Here is a 14557-nt window from a genome sequence, read left to right as displayed (position 1 = left end):
GGCCAGGGACTTGTACATAAGGCAACAAAGGGAGAAACCATCAGTTTCAGAAAATGTTACTAATTGACAAGGACTGCTGCTCAGACCAAGTCCCGATACATTCCTGAACTTCCAGAAGAACAAACACTTCACAGAGGCAGGAATATCGGGTGTTATACAAAAAGGACATGCAGCAGGAGGATCGGGAAGGCTGAACCTTCCAAGCACCTCGGCCAGTGTTGGGCAAAGGGACAGGGACATGCGGCCGGGAAAATCAGGACAAAAACGAGGCCGCGTCCTCCAACAACTGGAGAGAGCGCACGGCAAATGCCCCATGGCCTCTCCCTTTGGGCAGCAATAAAGTCACTTGCACACCGCTCCTCTGGCTCCTTGGGCCACACAAACCTCTGGCGCCGGGAATTTTCCCGCCCAGCCCCGGGCCCAGCGCAGCCACCTCCGGCCTCCCGACACGAAGCGGGACGAGCCAGCGCTGCTCCGCCACCGCCTCCTGCCGAGGCCCCAGCGGCAAGGAGACCGCGGGCAGCCGCTCCCGCAGCGCCCTCAGCCCAGGGCCAACACGGGCCGGCCACGGCACAAGCCACCCGCCACAGCCCCCTGCCGCCCCCTCCCGGGCCCGCAGGGAGCCCCGAGCCCCCGCAGAACCGAGCGCGGCTCCCACCTGCGATGGCCGGGGCCGCCTCCGAGCTCCGCCGCCGCCTCACCGGGCTCCGGCCGCTGCTGCCGCCGCTGCCGGGCCCGCACAGACGCTCCGGCAATGGCGGCTCTCCTGCCCCACGGCCGCCCTGGCGGCGCCAGCGGGGCCGGGCTTGTGCCCTCTCTGCCCAATCAGCGCGCGCCAGAGCCACGAGTGACGGCAGAATCAGCCAATCGCAGCCAGCGGCGGGCTCTGCACACGGCACAGCCCCGCCCCGCGCTCTCAGGGCCCGCCCCGGGCTGCGTGAGGGGAAAGGCGGGGATGAGGAACAGCCCTGGAACGGGCCCGGCCCGAGCCGCCATTGAGCTCCCAACACAAACAAAGTTCTCTGCAGCTCCCGGCTCACCTTGCCCAGCCCTGGCTGCTGGGTGGCTCCGGCTCGGCGGGAAGCCCTGTAGCGTCACTTCTCCCACCTCTAATTAGGAGCATCAGTGCATTGCTTTGATTTCCCCCAAACAGGGAAAACAGCCCCAAACCCTGTGGACGAGAAAGAGGGAGAATTCTGGTAGAAAACAACCAAAATAGTTTGTCCCCAGCTTGGGAAGAGCCAGCCAAAGCGAAATGAGCCAAGACCCCATAGCAGTGCCTCTCTGCCGTCCCAGCTGAAGCCCTCGCTGGCTGCTCCAGGCTGGAGCGGCACACTGGGAGCACTGGGAAGGGGCCCCGGCTCGGGGTGCAGCCCCCGGGGCAGCCCCACGGCCCCCACAGCAGCTCTAAGGCTCTGCCAGCCGGGATGGAGCCATGGTCAGTTCATCTTCCGTGGCTTTTCTCACTTCTCAGCGACAGGAGTCGTTCCCCTGCTGCACTCTGGGATCTCTCCCACCAGAGAGGTCTCCAGGAACTTCTCCAACCTGAGTCCATTCCATGGAAGCAGCCCCCTCACAGTGCTGCAGCGTGGGTCACTCTGCCACGGGGTCAGACCTTCCAGGACAGGCGGCTCCAACAGGGACCCCTCTGTCCACAGGTGTCCCCCAGGGTCACAGCCTCATCTCAGGCATTCCCCTGCTCAGGCATGGGCTTCTCCAGGGACTGTGGGGGGATCTCTGCATCCTCATGGATCTCTGCATCCAGCACCGCCATCTTTGGAGGCACCAGAACTAGGTAGAGCTGCACCTGACGCTCTTCTCACGTTCCCCACACACGTAGGGCCAATCCCCGCTGTGGATGTTCTGAGGTTTCTTCAGCTTGAAGCTCCACTTGAAGTCCTTCCCACATCCCAAGCACTTGTGGGGCTTCTCCCCACCATGAGGCTTCTCCCCTAGCTCTGAGCTCTGGCCGGGTCTCCGGCCACCTTCGTGGGACAGGGAGGGTCTTTCCCCCTCACAGCTCCCTGGGCTGGGTTTGCAGCCCCTCCTGCTGTGGGATCTTGGGGGCTTTTCCTCCCCTTTGGATTTCTTTGTGGAGCAGCTGCTCCAAATGGCCTCTTCCACGAGGTTCTGTGGCAGGGATTTGTTTTCCCTGGTCTCTGTCCACAGCTCAGTGCCTGCAGGAGGAAGGACAAGGAGAGGAAGAGACAGGGAGAAGGGAAAGGAAAAAGCAGAATGAGGGGAAGGTACAAGAAGGAACCAGAGAGGATGGAAAAGGTAAAGGAATGTAGATGGGTGAAAGGCAGAATGAAGAGAGGAAGGAGTTTGGAGAAAGAGAGGATGGGATTTGTCTCCATGCCAGAGGGATGGGGAAGGAGATCCCCCCAATCTGGCATTAGCAGCAGGGTTGTCCTGCAGCCAGGGGCAATGCTGGGCTGGGAGATAGAGCAGAGGAGAGGGGGGAAAAGGGCAGTGGCTTCCTCCTGACCTTCCTGGGGATCCCGGGGTACCTTCCTTTACCTCTAATCCTCCTTCTCCATCCGGACAAAGTTTGGGATTGACAAATCTTGGCTTGGGGAAAAAGCAAGGTGTGAGCACCTTGGGTTTTGTGAGAAATGAGCCTACCTCTTGAAAATTTTTAAAAGTTTAATAAGGGATAAAAGGGGATAAAAACAGCATTGGGTGCGTAGCCATAACCAGAAGCACATCAGTAACAACTCTTCTATATTTTTTCATTGCATTGGTCAAATACATATCCATAACATTAATACATATTCAAACATTGCTCTGAACTCGTTTATATGTTCCAGGAGTTCTTTAGCTTGTTTCAACCCCTGACCTGCCTTTTTAGAGTAGGAGCAGTAATTGTGGATTGTTGTTTTGAGGGTTGTGTGTGACTCACTCACAACAGCCCCGTTCCATGCTCGCAGCAGGAGACAGGTACTGATAGCCCGAGGGTCAGTGGCACGGGTCCTTGTCACATCTGTTCCTTAAATGTTATCTGACCGTGCAGACAGTTTTAGCTACTTCCACAAGTACTTTAAATTAACATCAGCTATTTCAGAAATACATCTGAGTTATTCTCATTATAGTCAGTTAGTTACAAAAATAAAAGCATTTGTTGTTATATCACAGCTACTTCTGCCAAAGTTAACATTATATTGCACAACACATAACATACACCTTAATATTCTGTAAAAGCCAAAACTATAATATATGTTTATCACACTGTCCACAAGCTAAAATATCATCCATAAATGATGTCCTGAGGATATGAGCTACACAGGGGCCAGGGCATTGGCCACAGAAAGCTGACAAATTCTACTATATCAAAAGCAGATAAAAGTGATTACAAACTGTGCTATATCAAAATCATTGTGATTATAATAATTGGCAAAAGCCAGCACATAATAGCAAAGGGCAACAACAACATAGTTCTTTCTCACAAACACAGGGCAGGTTTTTCCCTTGCATGGAGCACTTGGGCCTTCCCCGGGCCCCTTCTGCCCTCCCGCAGAACCAGAGGCATTTTCCAGCGCACACAGTTTGTAAGCAAGAGCCGGCTGCAGCCCAGAAGGCTCCAAGCGCCTCCTTCCAGGCTGACTCTGCAGATGCCGAGGCTGCTCTGGGCTCTGCCAGGCTCTGCTGGGGCTCAGCTCTGGGCGAGGCTGGGCCCGCTCTCCCCTCGCAGTGCTCCGGGCAGCTGAGTCACAGCGGGAGAAGGACAGGACACCTCAAGGGACTGGAGGTTTAACAGAGATTTTATTCAAATAACTGCCATAACAAACAGGCTGTCCTAACCTACTCTAACTAACTAACAGTGCTAACTAACATAACTAACTACTTCTCCTAACTACTATAATGAAAAGCTGGCCTCCAGGGCTTCATCTCCTCCTGCGCTGCTCCCTCAGTTGCTTTGCTGCAGTGATCAGAGGGGTCAGGCTGGAGAGAGGCTTGGCTGATGACAAAAATGGGTGCTGCCCAAGGGATAAAAAAGAAAGAAATGAACTGTTACTTTCCAGACTCAAGTTCCTCACAGGCTCTGTTGCAACGGGACAAAGGGGAATGGTTTGAAAGTCAAGAGAGGGAAGCGGGCTCAGATTAGATGTAAAGAAGAATTGCTGTAGCAGGAGAGTGGGGAAACACTGAGAGAGGGAGCCCAGAGATGTGGGAGGTGGCTCCTCCCTGGAAACATCCAGGCTCAGGTCAGGCAGGGCTCTGAGCCACCTGATGTGCTTGAAGATGTCCCCGCTCGTGGCGGGGCACCAGCTCCAGATGAGCTCGACAGGAGCCTGCCAAGCCAAAGCAGGCGAGGATTCTGCTGGCTTTGCGTGTGAAAAGCAGCGGGACTGGAGATGATGGGAGGGGGCCCCACAAGAAAAGCCCTCCCTGGCGCTGCCGTTTCCCCCGCAGCCGCTTGGCATTCACCTGCAGCAGCTCCTGGGCAGAGAAGCGCCGCTCCTCGTCCGGCTCCAGGCTGCACTCGAGGAAGTCCCGCAGCAGAGCCGACAGGCGCCTGGGCTCCTGCAGCTGCGGGCTCCCGTTCTGCCGGATCAGAGCGCGGGCCTGCAGGAAAAGCAAACACAGCGCTCTGACAGCTTCCTCCACACCCACACGTGCTCACATCCAGCCCGCTTTCTCTGCCCCAGCTCCCCGGGCACTTTCCTCCCTGGCACAGATGCTGCTGCTCACAGCTCATTCTTCTGGGCCAGCCAAAAAACCCAAACCCTGGTGCAGCCACAGCCATTGCAACATCCAAATGATCTCGCCTTCAGAGCCGACTGCATTGGCTGACTTTGTCAGTAGGAACCTCCATCAGAAATAGCCCATTTTGCTTCTCCAAATACACACACCAGCTTTACAGGCCATTTTCAAGAGTCAGTGTGGTCTGCCTGTGTTATTTCAAGGGATTCTTACATCAAATGCATCTCTGCAGTGCCACTGACACTCAAGTTAAAAGTATTCCTGATGCCCCATGCCAGAAACTGCCAGGCAAGGAACAGCAGGTTTGTGTGGCTGAAGGCTCAGGCTTGGTGACACAGAGAAAGTAGCTTGGACTAGGAAAGAAATGTGTTAGACTGTGGGGATGTTAAACAATCATCTTCATGTTTTAGACAAGTTTCCCAGTGAGAAGAGCCAGGGGGAGTTCATCTCACAAAACTTCTTTTAGAAACTCCTTCAGAAAACTTGTTGGGTTTGGGTGCGGGTGTTGGGGTTGGTTTGGGGTTTTCTGCAAGACAACATTAGAGCTGATGCACTTGCTTCATGTATTTGGGTGATCCTCACAAGAGCTGCAACAACTTAAATGCCAAAGCAAATTGTTGCTGGAGACTGCAGAATATTTGTCTGTGTTCAGGCTCAGGTGCTGTGGGAATTCCCTTCGCGAGGTGCAGAAACCTCCAGCTGCTCCTCCCAGTGCAGGGTCACCCTGTGCTCACAGGCCTCTGCAAAGCCTGGAGAATTTGCCTCTTACCATGGCCCCCGTTTGCTGGAAGTAAGGAGGTTCTCCTTCCACCATCTCGATGGTCACAATGCCAAAGGACCAGATGTCCACCTTGGGGCCGTAAGGAGAACTGGTCACAACTTCTGGGGCCATCCAGTGAGCAGTGCCCACCATGGAGCTGCACTGGTCCTGCTCAGGGCTGAGCTGAGCGCAGAGGCCAAAATCAGCTGAGGACAGAAACAAGCACTGTCAAAGGCAGCTGCAATGAGGAAACCAAGCACAAAGATTCCCCACTCTCAGTCTGGGAATGCAGTGCTGAATCCAGCTGGAAATGTCCTCAGGGCTGTAGCCAAGGAAAGATGGAACTGGACCCTTAAAGAAGCCCTCAGCTTTCATGCTTGGCTTTACTGATTTCCTTTGAAGCTTTAGATTGCAACTCCTGCCCCTCTGGGAGGGCCATACCCAGAGCAAAGGCACTCCTGACAGCCTGCTCCTCTCCTGAGCTCTCTGCATGGGGCAGCCACTCTCAGCTGGCAGCAGGGGCCGGGCAGTGCCACCAGCAGCACTTGTGGGGCTCTGGCCCTCACTGGGAAGCAGCCCCACAGCCGCACCCCGGGAGCGCCGTGCCTGACCAGGAACACCCACCCAGCTTGACAGAGCCGTCCATTCCCAGAAGGATGTTGGAGCTCTTCAGATCTCTGTGGATCACCCGGTTGGAATGGAGGAAATCCAGGCCCTGCAGACACTGAGAGACAACAAGAAACACGAGGGAAAAAATCAGAGGCCAGAATATATCATACAAGAAAGGACAGTTTAGAATTCTGCCAGCAGCAACTTTGCTGTGACAGCCCAGGAGTGCAGTGCAGACAAACTCCAGGCAAAAGGTTCAAGGCGAAGCTGAGAGCAGGAAATCAGATCCAAAAAAGACAGAGAGTACCACAACAGCAGGAAAGAAGACAAGAACAGAGTAGAAATGCAGTGATATTTGCTGGCCATTCACTTCAGAGGCTCTTTCCTCTCCAGCTCATAAAAACAACACAGAAACAAAGGCCTGAGCATGGAGCCACTCTGCTCTCACAGCCTCTTTGGAAGGACCATGGTGTCCCAGCCATGGGAAGCACAAGCAGGATCCCTCACCTCCTGACTGACAGCTGCCATCTCTCCTTCAGCCATGCGTGTCTGTCTGACAACGTCCTGCAAAGTTCCTCCATCCATGTATTCCATCACCAGCCAGAGATCTCCATCAACAAGGAAGCTGGAAGAGGAGAACAATGGCACAGAGATGAATGTGCATTGCTCAATTCCCCCAGGGAAAAGCCCAGAGTGGAGTTTTGTTCCCAGGTCACTTGTCAGTGAGGACAGAATCAGATGGAGAGACATTCCTGCCAGGCTGCACAGGCCTTGGAATCTGCACAGTCTGAAGGAGAAGGAGGCACCCGGGAGAAAGGAGAGGCCTTAGATGGCAAGCAGGTGAAAAATGCACTTTAGCAACAGCCCAGCTCAATGTGGAACCACAACACTTGCCCCCAGCTGCTTCAGCATCTGAACTCATCAGTTCCACCATTCCCTCCGGAACAAGGCAACACAACTTCCAGAGTTCTCCAGGGGAGGAGGCCGTGCAGCACTTGGGGCAAAAGCAGGCAAATGCTTGGAAAACCTTGCACAAAGTCCCTTCAGAAATAGGCAAGGCCATTGAAAAATGGGAAAATCAGGCATTTCTGGAAACAGGAACCTGGTCTTCCTGTCACCTGCAGCAATGGGACAGGGCTGGGAAGAAGAAGCCAAGGAAAATAATTTCTACCAGGGTTTATCAGCACTTGCTGTAAAACACAGCAAATGGGGTCAACTTGAAGAAAAAGCCAAAGCAAAGCAACAAAAGCACATGGAAGGAGTGAAGTGCCAGGCTGTTGTTCTGGGAAGATATGGCCGGGTCAGGCATTTTCAGAACAGGCTACAGACTGGGGATGCCAGGAAAGATGAACGCAGGGCCCGTGTACGGGAGAAGACCTGAAGCACTCACCTGTCCAGAGAGTTGACAATGTTGGGGTTCTTCTTGTCCTTCAGGACCACGACCTCATTCACAGCTCGTTCCCTGTTGTGCCCTCTGAGACTCATTTTCTTGATGGCCACCTGAAGGGACATTGCAGACCTTTAACTGGAGCAGTCTGTGGCAGGAGGCCACAGCAAAGACGGAGCGAATCTTTTTGGAGCGAGCGAGCCGGGCTGTGCCAAACTGCCTTGGGATGGGACACCAGAGCTCAGCAAGTGCCATTCCCACAGCCCATTGCTCTGCTCGCTGGGGCTGTTACAGGACTCATGGCCAGAGACATTTGGCTCTGTAAGCTCTGCAGAAATGCTCCCTCAGCTGTCAGCCTCCAAGCTCTAACAACATTCTCTGCACCTACAGTCTTCTCAAATGGCCTCAGCACTCTTAGGATTATTATTCCAACACATTTTGCAAGCAGGAGGTAATTCTGTTTCTGTGCACACAGAGCAAAACAGCCGGGAACCCTTTAGCAATTCTATGGCATTTGGCCAGGATTTCAAATGTCCCTGCCCTGTTTGGGATAGCACAACAAAGCAAACGTGCACATCCATTGCTCAGATAATCCCTGTCCCAGCTGCCACTGACACCAGACCCAAACACAGCTGCAGGGTTTAGGAGAGAGCTTTGCTCTGCACATCCATCTTCTCATTTCTCTCCTGTCTCTGTGGGGACAGCTGCAGTAGGACTAAAACCCCAAACTGAGCCCAAGCAGGATCTCTCCTTAATTAGGCCTTGAGGTATCCTGATGAAACTCAGGATGATAAAACTGCTAAACAGTGTTCCTGTCTGAGGCTGGGATGAAGGTAAATTGGGCCTCAGTCTCCACCAGCTGATGCATTCACACTTTTAGACATGAAGACCAGGCCAGTGTGTCCTGCTCTGACAGACACCACTGCCCTCCTTGCCTTCCTTTGGGCACTTGAGAAGGACCAAGTCTGTCCCAGCTGTGCTCTGCAGGCTGACCCTGCTCTGCCTTCAGAGGAGCAGCCTGTGCAGGAAAGCTCTGCTGGGCCCCACAGCTCCAGCCACAGCTCCCAGCAGAGGGGAAAGCCCTCGAGAGCTGCCAGACGTGCCGGGCGTGTTGACACTGACCTCTCCTCCCGTGGCCCTGTCGAGTCCTTTGGAAACGGTTCCAAAAGCCCTGGAGACAAAACAGCAGAGAAGAAAGAAGCAGCGCTTTAGGCCCTGGCAGTGAAAGCCAGCCCAGACAGGAGATCTCTGCTGCCTGCAGCGTTCACAAAACACCCGAGTGCATCCACCCTTCAAACAACAGCACAGCAGCCACCAGCCCTCTGCCATGCAAGGTGCCTTCTGACCACAGTTATCAATTCTGATCAGCCCTGAGAGGCAGAAGCATCGTACCCCAGTGTCTGAAGGGGTTTGGAGCTCTCCTGACTTCTCACTGCATCCTGCACCAGCAAAATACCTGGGCCCTGCTTGTGCAGAAGTAACTGCCTTGCACTTACCCTTGGCCAATCTGCTCCAGTTCCAGGTATTTCTCGGCAGGCTCCCCCACGCTCACGGTGTTCCCTGAAAGAAACCAGGGGGAAGATGCTCCCTCTCAGATGAGAGCCAGAATGCAGCCCCACTCCCTGGGGCCGGGAGCCCCTTGCTCTCAGCTGGGGAAGGACAATAAATGACCCCGTGCCATTCAGCTGCAGAGCAACCCTGGGTGCAGCTGATGCTGAGACACACACACAGCACCCTGCTCTGGCACACAGGAACAGAGCAGACGTACTCAGCTGCATCAGGCTCCACTCCCCGCTCCCCTCTGGCTGCAGGGCTGTGCTGCTGTCAGAATGTTCAGCCCAGGATCCTGCAGCACAGGGAGCTTCGGTGTCCTCTTCAGGAGCAGAGGGAGGTTCCTCGTCCTCTTCCCAAAGCAGTGCAGGCTCCTCGTCCTCTTCCCAAAAAGCTGCTGGTTCACCCTCCTCTTCCCAAGCCACAGGACGTTCTCTGTCCTCATCCCACACTGGGAGATTGCTGTCATCCTCGTCCCATGCCATGGGAGCTTGGCCATGCTCATCCCACACCAAGGGACATCCACCGTCCTCGTCCCACACCGGGAGATGTCCACTGTCCTTGTCACACACTGCGGGAGCCTCGCCGTTGTATTCCCAAACCGCGGGGTGTTCGCCCTCGTCTCCCAGAACAGCGGGAAGTTCACTGCTCTCTTCCTCCTCTTTGGCCTCCTCTTTGCAAGCAGAGGGAGCCAGAGGAGGTGCTGATGCTGCTTTGGTGCCCTGTGGACAGACGGGAGCGTGAGGGACGAGAAGTTCTATCTCAGTTATCACCTTCTTTATCCTCAGCTACACATCCAGCTGCACTAAGCAGAAATAGGGTTCAGAGCTGTTCAAACTAACAATGGGCTAAAGCCCACATTGCCACTTATTGTTGGGAATTCCATATTCCACCATGCCTAAAGCCAGCAAGCAATCTTCTGCTTGCAAAACCAGTCCTGCAGCTCTTCAAAAGCTCTTCAGAAAAAACAGAGAAAACTGCCAGGGATCTCTTTGCTGCTGCTGCTGCTGCTGCTGCAAAGACACTGACAGGAACTTTCCTTCAGCCTCCCAGGCTGGCACTCGGCTGCCACACGCCGAGCTCACAACTTGCTGCACAATTCTGAACACCAAAGCTTCCTTTGCCACTCACCGAAGGAGGAGCTGCTCGGGATCCACGCGTGAGGTGCCCTGCAACGGGAGAGGGAACGTGAACCAGATGTTGTTAGGAAAAAACTGCCTGTGGTGGGAAATGAGCAAGGCAAGCCTGAGAGAGCATTTTGCTTTCACAGCATCCCTCCAGGAGCCACAGGCCCTTCACACAGCAAGCAAGAGAGCAGCACAAAATACTGGGCTGTGTCAGCTCTTGGCTGGAGCAGCAAACGGAGGGAGTTCCAGGCTCCGCTGCCACAGACTCCCCGCTTGAGGGAACAGAACCCCCCCAGGCCTCATTGCAAATGCTGTGCACGCCCCGCTGGCTGCAGACACCCCCTTTTTCAGCTGCAGCTGCTGGCAGGAGCTCTCCCAAACCAACCCTGTCCTCAGGGCAATTTGGTTACAGAGTCAACTCCGTTCCAGTGGAAGAACAGAAAGCACACAGCAAGCCCAAAGCCACAGAGGCTGCACCGAGGGAAAACCTCAACTTACGTGCCAAGTGGGTTAAAAAATACCCCGAATAAGCCACAGAGAACAGAGTGCCAACTGCAGCAACCACTTGCTGCATCATTTTGGCTGCGCTGCACACGTCTGCAGACTGTACCCCTGCAAGCACCGAAGGACACCCGTCAGGGGCTGGGCTGGCTGCTGAGAATGCCTCGGGCAGGAGGATCCTCTGGCAACGAGCAGGCGCCCAGAGCCGCTCTGGACACTGAGGCCTCCGTGTCCCACAGCAACGGGAACACCACGGGGACGTGGCAACGCTCCTGTGACACCACAGCAGCCGCTCACGCAAAAACCGCCTGGAAGCTTCTCCTGTGTCACAAAGGAGCACAAAGAATCCTCCCAGGGCACGGCCTATTGCCCAAAGGATCCAAGAGGAACTCTGAAAATGCAGCAAACAAGGACACCCCATAGCCCAGCCTGAGCACTGAGGAGGAACGAGGACAGCACCAAACCAAAGCAAACACGACCTGTAGTCACTGATACTGCTGAATAAAACCAGCAAGGCTTGTTCCATCTGGAATCTTTGTTCTAGTTCTAAAAACAAGCAAGATTCTTCAATGTAAATATACAGAAGGCAGGAACTGGGGAGGAGGTGGGATTAAGAAGGAGGAGGAGCAGGAGGAGGGAGAAAGGAAAAGGAGGAGCAGGAACAGGAATAGAAGGAGTAGCTGGAGGTTCCAGTGCCCCCTGTGTCTGCAGCACCCCCAGCCACTGGCCCATCGCCCCCACCTCATCCTGCAGGTGAGCAGGGAGGGGGAGCTGGTCCCAAATCTGTCAGAGGGGTCCCTGAGAGGGTCCTTTTATTAGGGTGTGTTTGGAACTTGCAGATTGCGGAATTGAGCCCTAAATATTGTCTGGCGTCCCTGGGAGACTTTTTTTCTCTGTGTGTGTAGGTTTGGATCTTGCAGGACCCCAAAGCTGAGCCCCTTGGGGGATCTTTGGGGTCCACATGGCCATTGCCCAGTATTGGCTGGGGAGGACATTGGTCCTGGGGACCCCTGGGAGAGCAGAGGAGAGGAACCCCTGGGACCCCCAGAATGGGGAGAGCAGAGAGGGGCGATCCCAGAGCTAGGGGACCCTGGCAGCTTGGAGAGGTGGGAGCCTGGAGAGGAGAGACTCCTGGGATCCCTGGGATCTCAAAGCAGAGCATCAGGGGAGAAGGGAGCCCATGGACCCCCAAAAGTCCCTGGATCATCGCTAAGGAGGACCCCAGAGAAGGGGGAACCCCTGGAGCCCTTGGACCCCCATCATCCCAGGGAACTGAAACTTCTGGGAGACCAAATAGGAAAGACAAGAGATGGGGAAATCCTGGGAGACTTTTTTGGGGCTGAATCTTGATATTTTGGATATTATCATGGCCACAAGACTCCTGCTGAGCTCTAGACATGGACTTGGGTAGGAGGAGCCTCTACTCCAAGGCACTCCCACTTTGGTTTCCCCCAAACCAGGATTTGTCATTCCCAAGCCATGGCCAGATGGAGGAGGAGGAAAATCCCCAGAGATCCTGCATGAGGAGGGGCTGCAAACCCAACCCAGGGAGCTGCAAGGAGGAAAGATCCCCCCAGTGCCAGGAAGGCATCTGGAGATCCTGCCGGAGCTCAGAGCTGGGGGAGAGAGCTCATGGCAGGGAGAAGCCCCACAAATGCTTGGAATGTGGGAAGAGCTTCAGCTGGAGCTCCAACCTCGGGGCACACCAGTGCATCCTGAGTGTGGGAAGAGATTTCCAAAGGGCTCAGGTCTCATCAAACATCAGTGGATTCACACAGAGGAGAGGCCCTTCTGCTTCCCTGACTGGGGGAAGGGCTTCACAAAACTGCACCCTCATCAGGCACCGACACATCCGCACTGGGGTGAGGCCCTACGAGTGTCCCCAGTGTGGGAAGAGCTTCTCACAGAGCTCAACCTTGACCAAACAGATCTTCCTGACTCCCCGTGGGCACCTGGGTAAACACAAAGGCAGGAATATCCATCAGAACACAGACCAACAATGGGAATTGCAGATTGACTGCCCCTGGAGATTCACTGGGATGCAGAGATACACCCAAAGCCCCTGGAGAAGCCCATGCCAGAGCAGGGGAATGCCTGAGATGAGGCTGTGACCCCAGGGGACACCTGTGGACAGAGGGGTCCCTGCTGGAGCCGCCTGTCCTGGAAGGACTGACCCCGTGGCAGAATGACCCACGCTGCAGCACTGTGAGGGGGCTGCTCCCATGGAATGGACTCAGGTTGGAGAAGTTCCTGGAGACCTCTCTGGTGGGAGAGATCCCAGAGTGCAGCAGGGGAACGACTCCTGTCCTTGAACAGCAGGAAAAGCCCCAGGAGATGAACTGACCATGGCTCCATTCCCTGTATCCTTGCACTGCCAGGTTAGGATGCAGAGCTGGAAGGAGGGAGGGGTGGAAGGAAGGTGCTTTTAAGGGTCTTCTTATTCTCCTGCTCTGAGCTTATTGGCAATAAATTCAAGTCAAATCTCCTGTTTTATCCGTGACTTCATTTGATGAGGAAATGCTCCCGGGTCCTTAACTCATGAACCCTTGGTTAAATTTTCTCTCCCTGTGTGGCTGTGGAGGGCAGTGAGAGAGCAGCTGTGGTGGGTGCCTGGACTCGGGCTAGCATCACCCCACAGCAGTGGGACATGTCCTTGTGTGGCCCTGTGCTATGGTGCTACAGGTGCTGTTGCTTTTGTCTCCCTTATGATTTTATCTTTTGCGTTAAATGCTCGTGAAGTGCCCCCGGTGTCCCTCGTGTTTCCTCGGCTCCGGTATCCCCGTCCCTTCCCCTGCTCCCCGTCCCACGTTCGATCCCGGCTGGCGGAGCCTTGGAGCTGCCGTGGGGGCCGTGGGGCTGCCCCGGGGGCTGCGCCCCGAGCCGGGGCCCCTTCCCAGTGCTCCCAGTGTGCCGCTCCAGCCTGGAGCAGCCAGCGAGGGCTTCAGCTGGGACGGCAGAGAGGCGCTGCTGGGGGGTCCTGGCTCACTTCGCTTTGGTTTTGGTATTTTTGGGAGTTTTCTGCAAGAAATCTCTCCTCCACTCAGCTGAAGGGGTTTGGAGGGCGGGTTCCCTTTTTTGGGGGAAATCAAAGCGATGCACTGATGCTCCTAATTAGACGTGCATGAGGCTCCAGAGTTTCCCGCTGAGCCGGAGGCACCCAGCAGCCAGGGCTGGGCAAGGTGAGCCGGGAGCTGCGGAGAACTTTGTGTTGGGAGCTCAATGGCGGCTCGGGCCGGGCCCGTTCCAGGGCTGTTCCTCATCCCCGCCTTTCCCCTCACGCAGCCCGGGGCGGGCCCTGAGAGTGCGGGGCAGGGCTGTGCCGTGTGCAGAGCCCGCCGCTGGCTGCCATTGGCTGCTGCTGCCGTCACTCGTGGCTCTGGCGCGCGCTGATTGGGCAGAGAGGGCACAAGCCCGGCCCCGCTGGCGCTCCCAGGGCGGCCGTGGCTTGGGAGAGCCGCCATTGCCGGAGCGTCTGTGCGGGCCCGGCAGCGGCGGCAGCGGCGGCCGGAGCCCGGTGAGGCGGCGGCGGAGCTCGGAGGCGGCCCCGGCCATCGCAGGTGGGAGCCGCGCTCGGTTCTGCGGGGGCTCGGGGCTCGCTGCGGGCCCGGGAGGGGGCGGCAGGGGGCTGTGGCGGGTGGCTTGTGCCGTGGCCGGCCCGTGTTGGCCCTGGGCTGAGGGCGCTGCGGGAGCGGCTGCCCGCGGTCTCCTTGCCGCTGGGGCCTCGGCAGGAGGCGGTGGCGGAGCAGCGCTGGCTCGTCCCGCTTCGTGTCGGGAGGCCGGAGGTGGCTGCGCTGGGCCCGGGGCCGGGCGGGAAAATTCCCGGCGCCAGAGGTTTGTGTGGCCCAAGGAGCCAGAGGAGCGGTGTGCAAGTGACTTTATTGCTGCCCAAAGGGAGAGGCCATGGGGCATTTGCCGTGC

General features: G+C 56.1%; 2 protein-coding genes across 2 annotated transcripts in view; both read right to left on the bottom strand.

Annotated features, from left to right (window-relative positions):
- Positions 1–776, bottom strand: part of LOC147646087 (uncharacterized) — an 84691-nt gene extending 83915 nt beyond the window's left edge. Inside the window, exon 1 of the mRNA XM_086873947.1 lies at positions 659–776. The gene's annotated coding sequence lies outside the window, so the exon portion shown is untranslated. The remainder of the gene's footprint in view (positions 1–658) is intronic.
- A 2967-nt stretch (positions 777–3743) lies between these two features.
- LOC147646086 (uncharacterized) lies at positions 3744–13397 on the bottom strand. The gene is made up of 11 exons (XM_086873938.1): positions 10637–13397; positions 10143–10180; positions 9229–9733; positions 8957–9020; positions 8583–8631; positions 7464–7573; positions 6581–6698; positions 6089–6188; positions 5474–5670; positions 4429–4566; positions 3744–3977 (listed from the first exon to the last, which is right to left on the bottom strand). Exons 1-11 carry the CDS (start codon positions 11163–11165, stop codon positions 3885–3887), a joined length of 1941 nt encoding a protein of 646 aa, XP_086730064.1. The 5' UTR covers positions 11166–13397; the 3' UTR covers positions 3744–3884.
- Between the last annotated feature and the right edge of the window lie 1160 nt (positions 13398–14557).

Source organism: Cyanistes caeruleus, unplaced genomic scaffold (genome assembly GCF_971803275.1).
Source record: "Cyanistes caeruleus unplaced genomic scaffold, bCyaCae1.hap1.1 HAP1_SCAFFOLD_125, whole genome shotgun sequence".
Classification (NCBI taxonomy): domain Eukaryota; kingdom Metazoa; phylum Chordata; class Aves; order Passeriformes; family Paridae; genus Cyanistes; species Cyanistes caeruleus.
The sequence above is the reverse complement of the archived record's forward strand: the minus strand, read 5'-3'. Positions and strand labels throughout refer to the sequence as shown.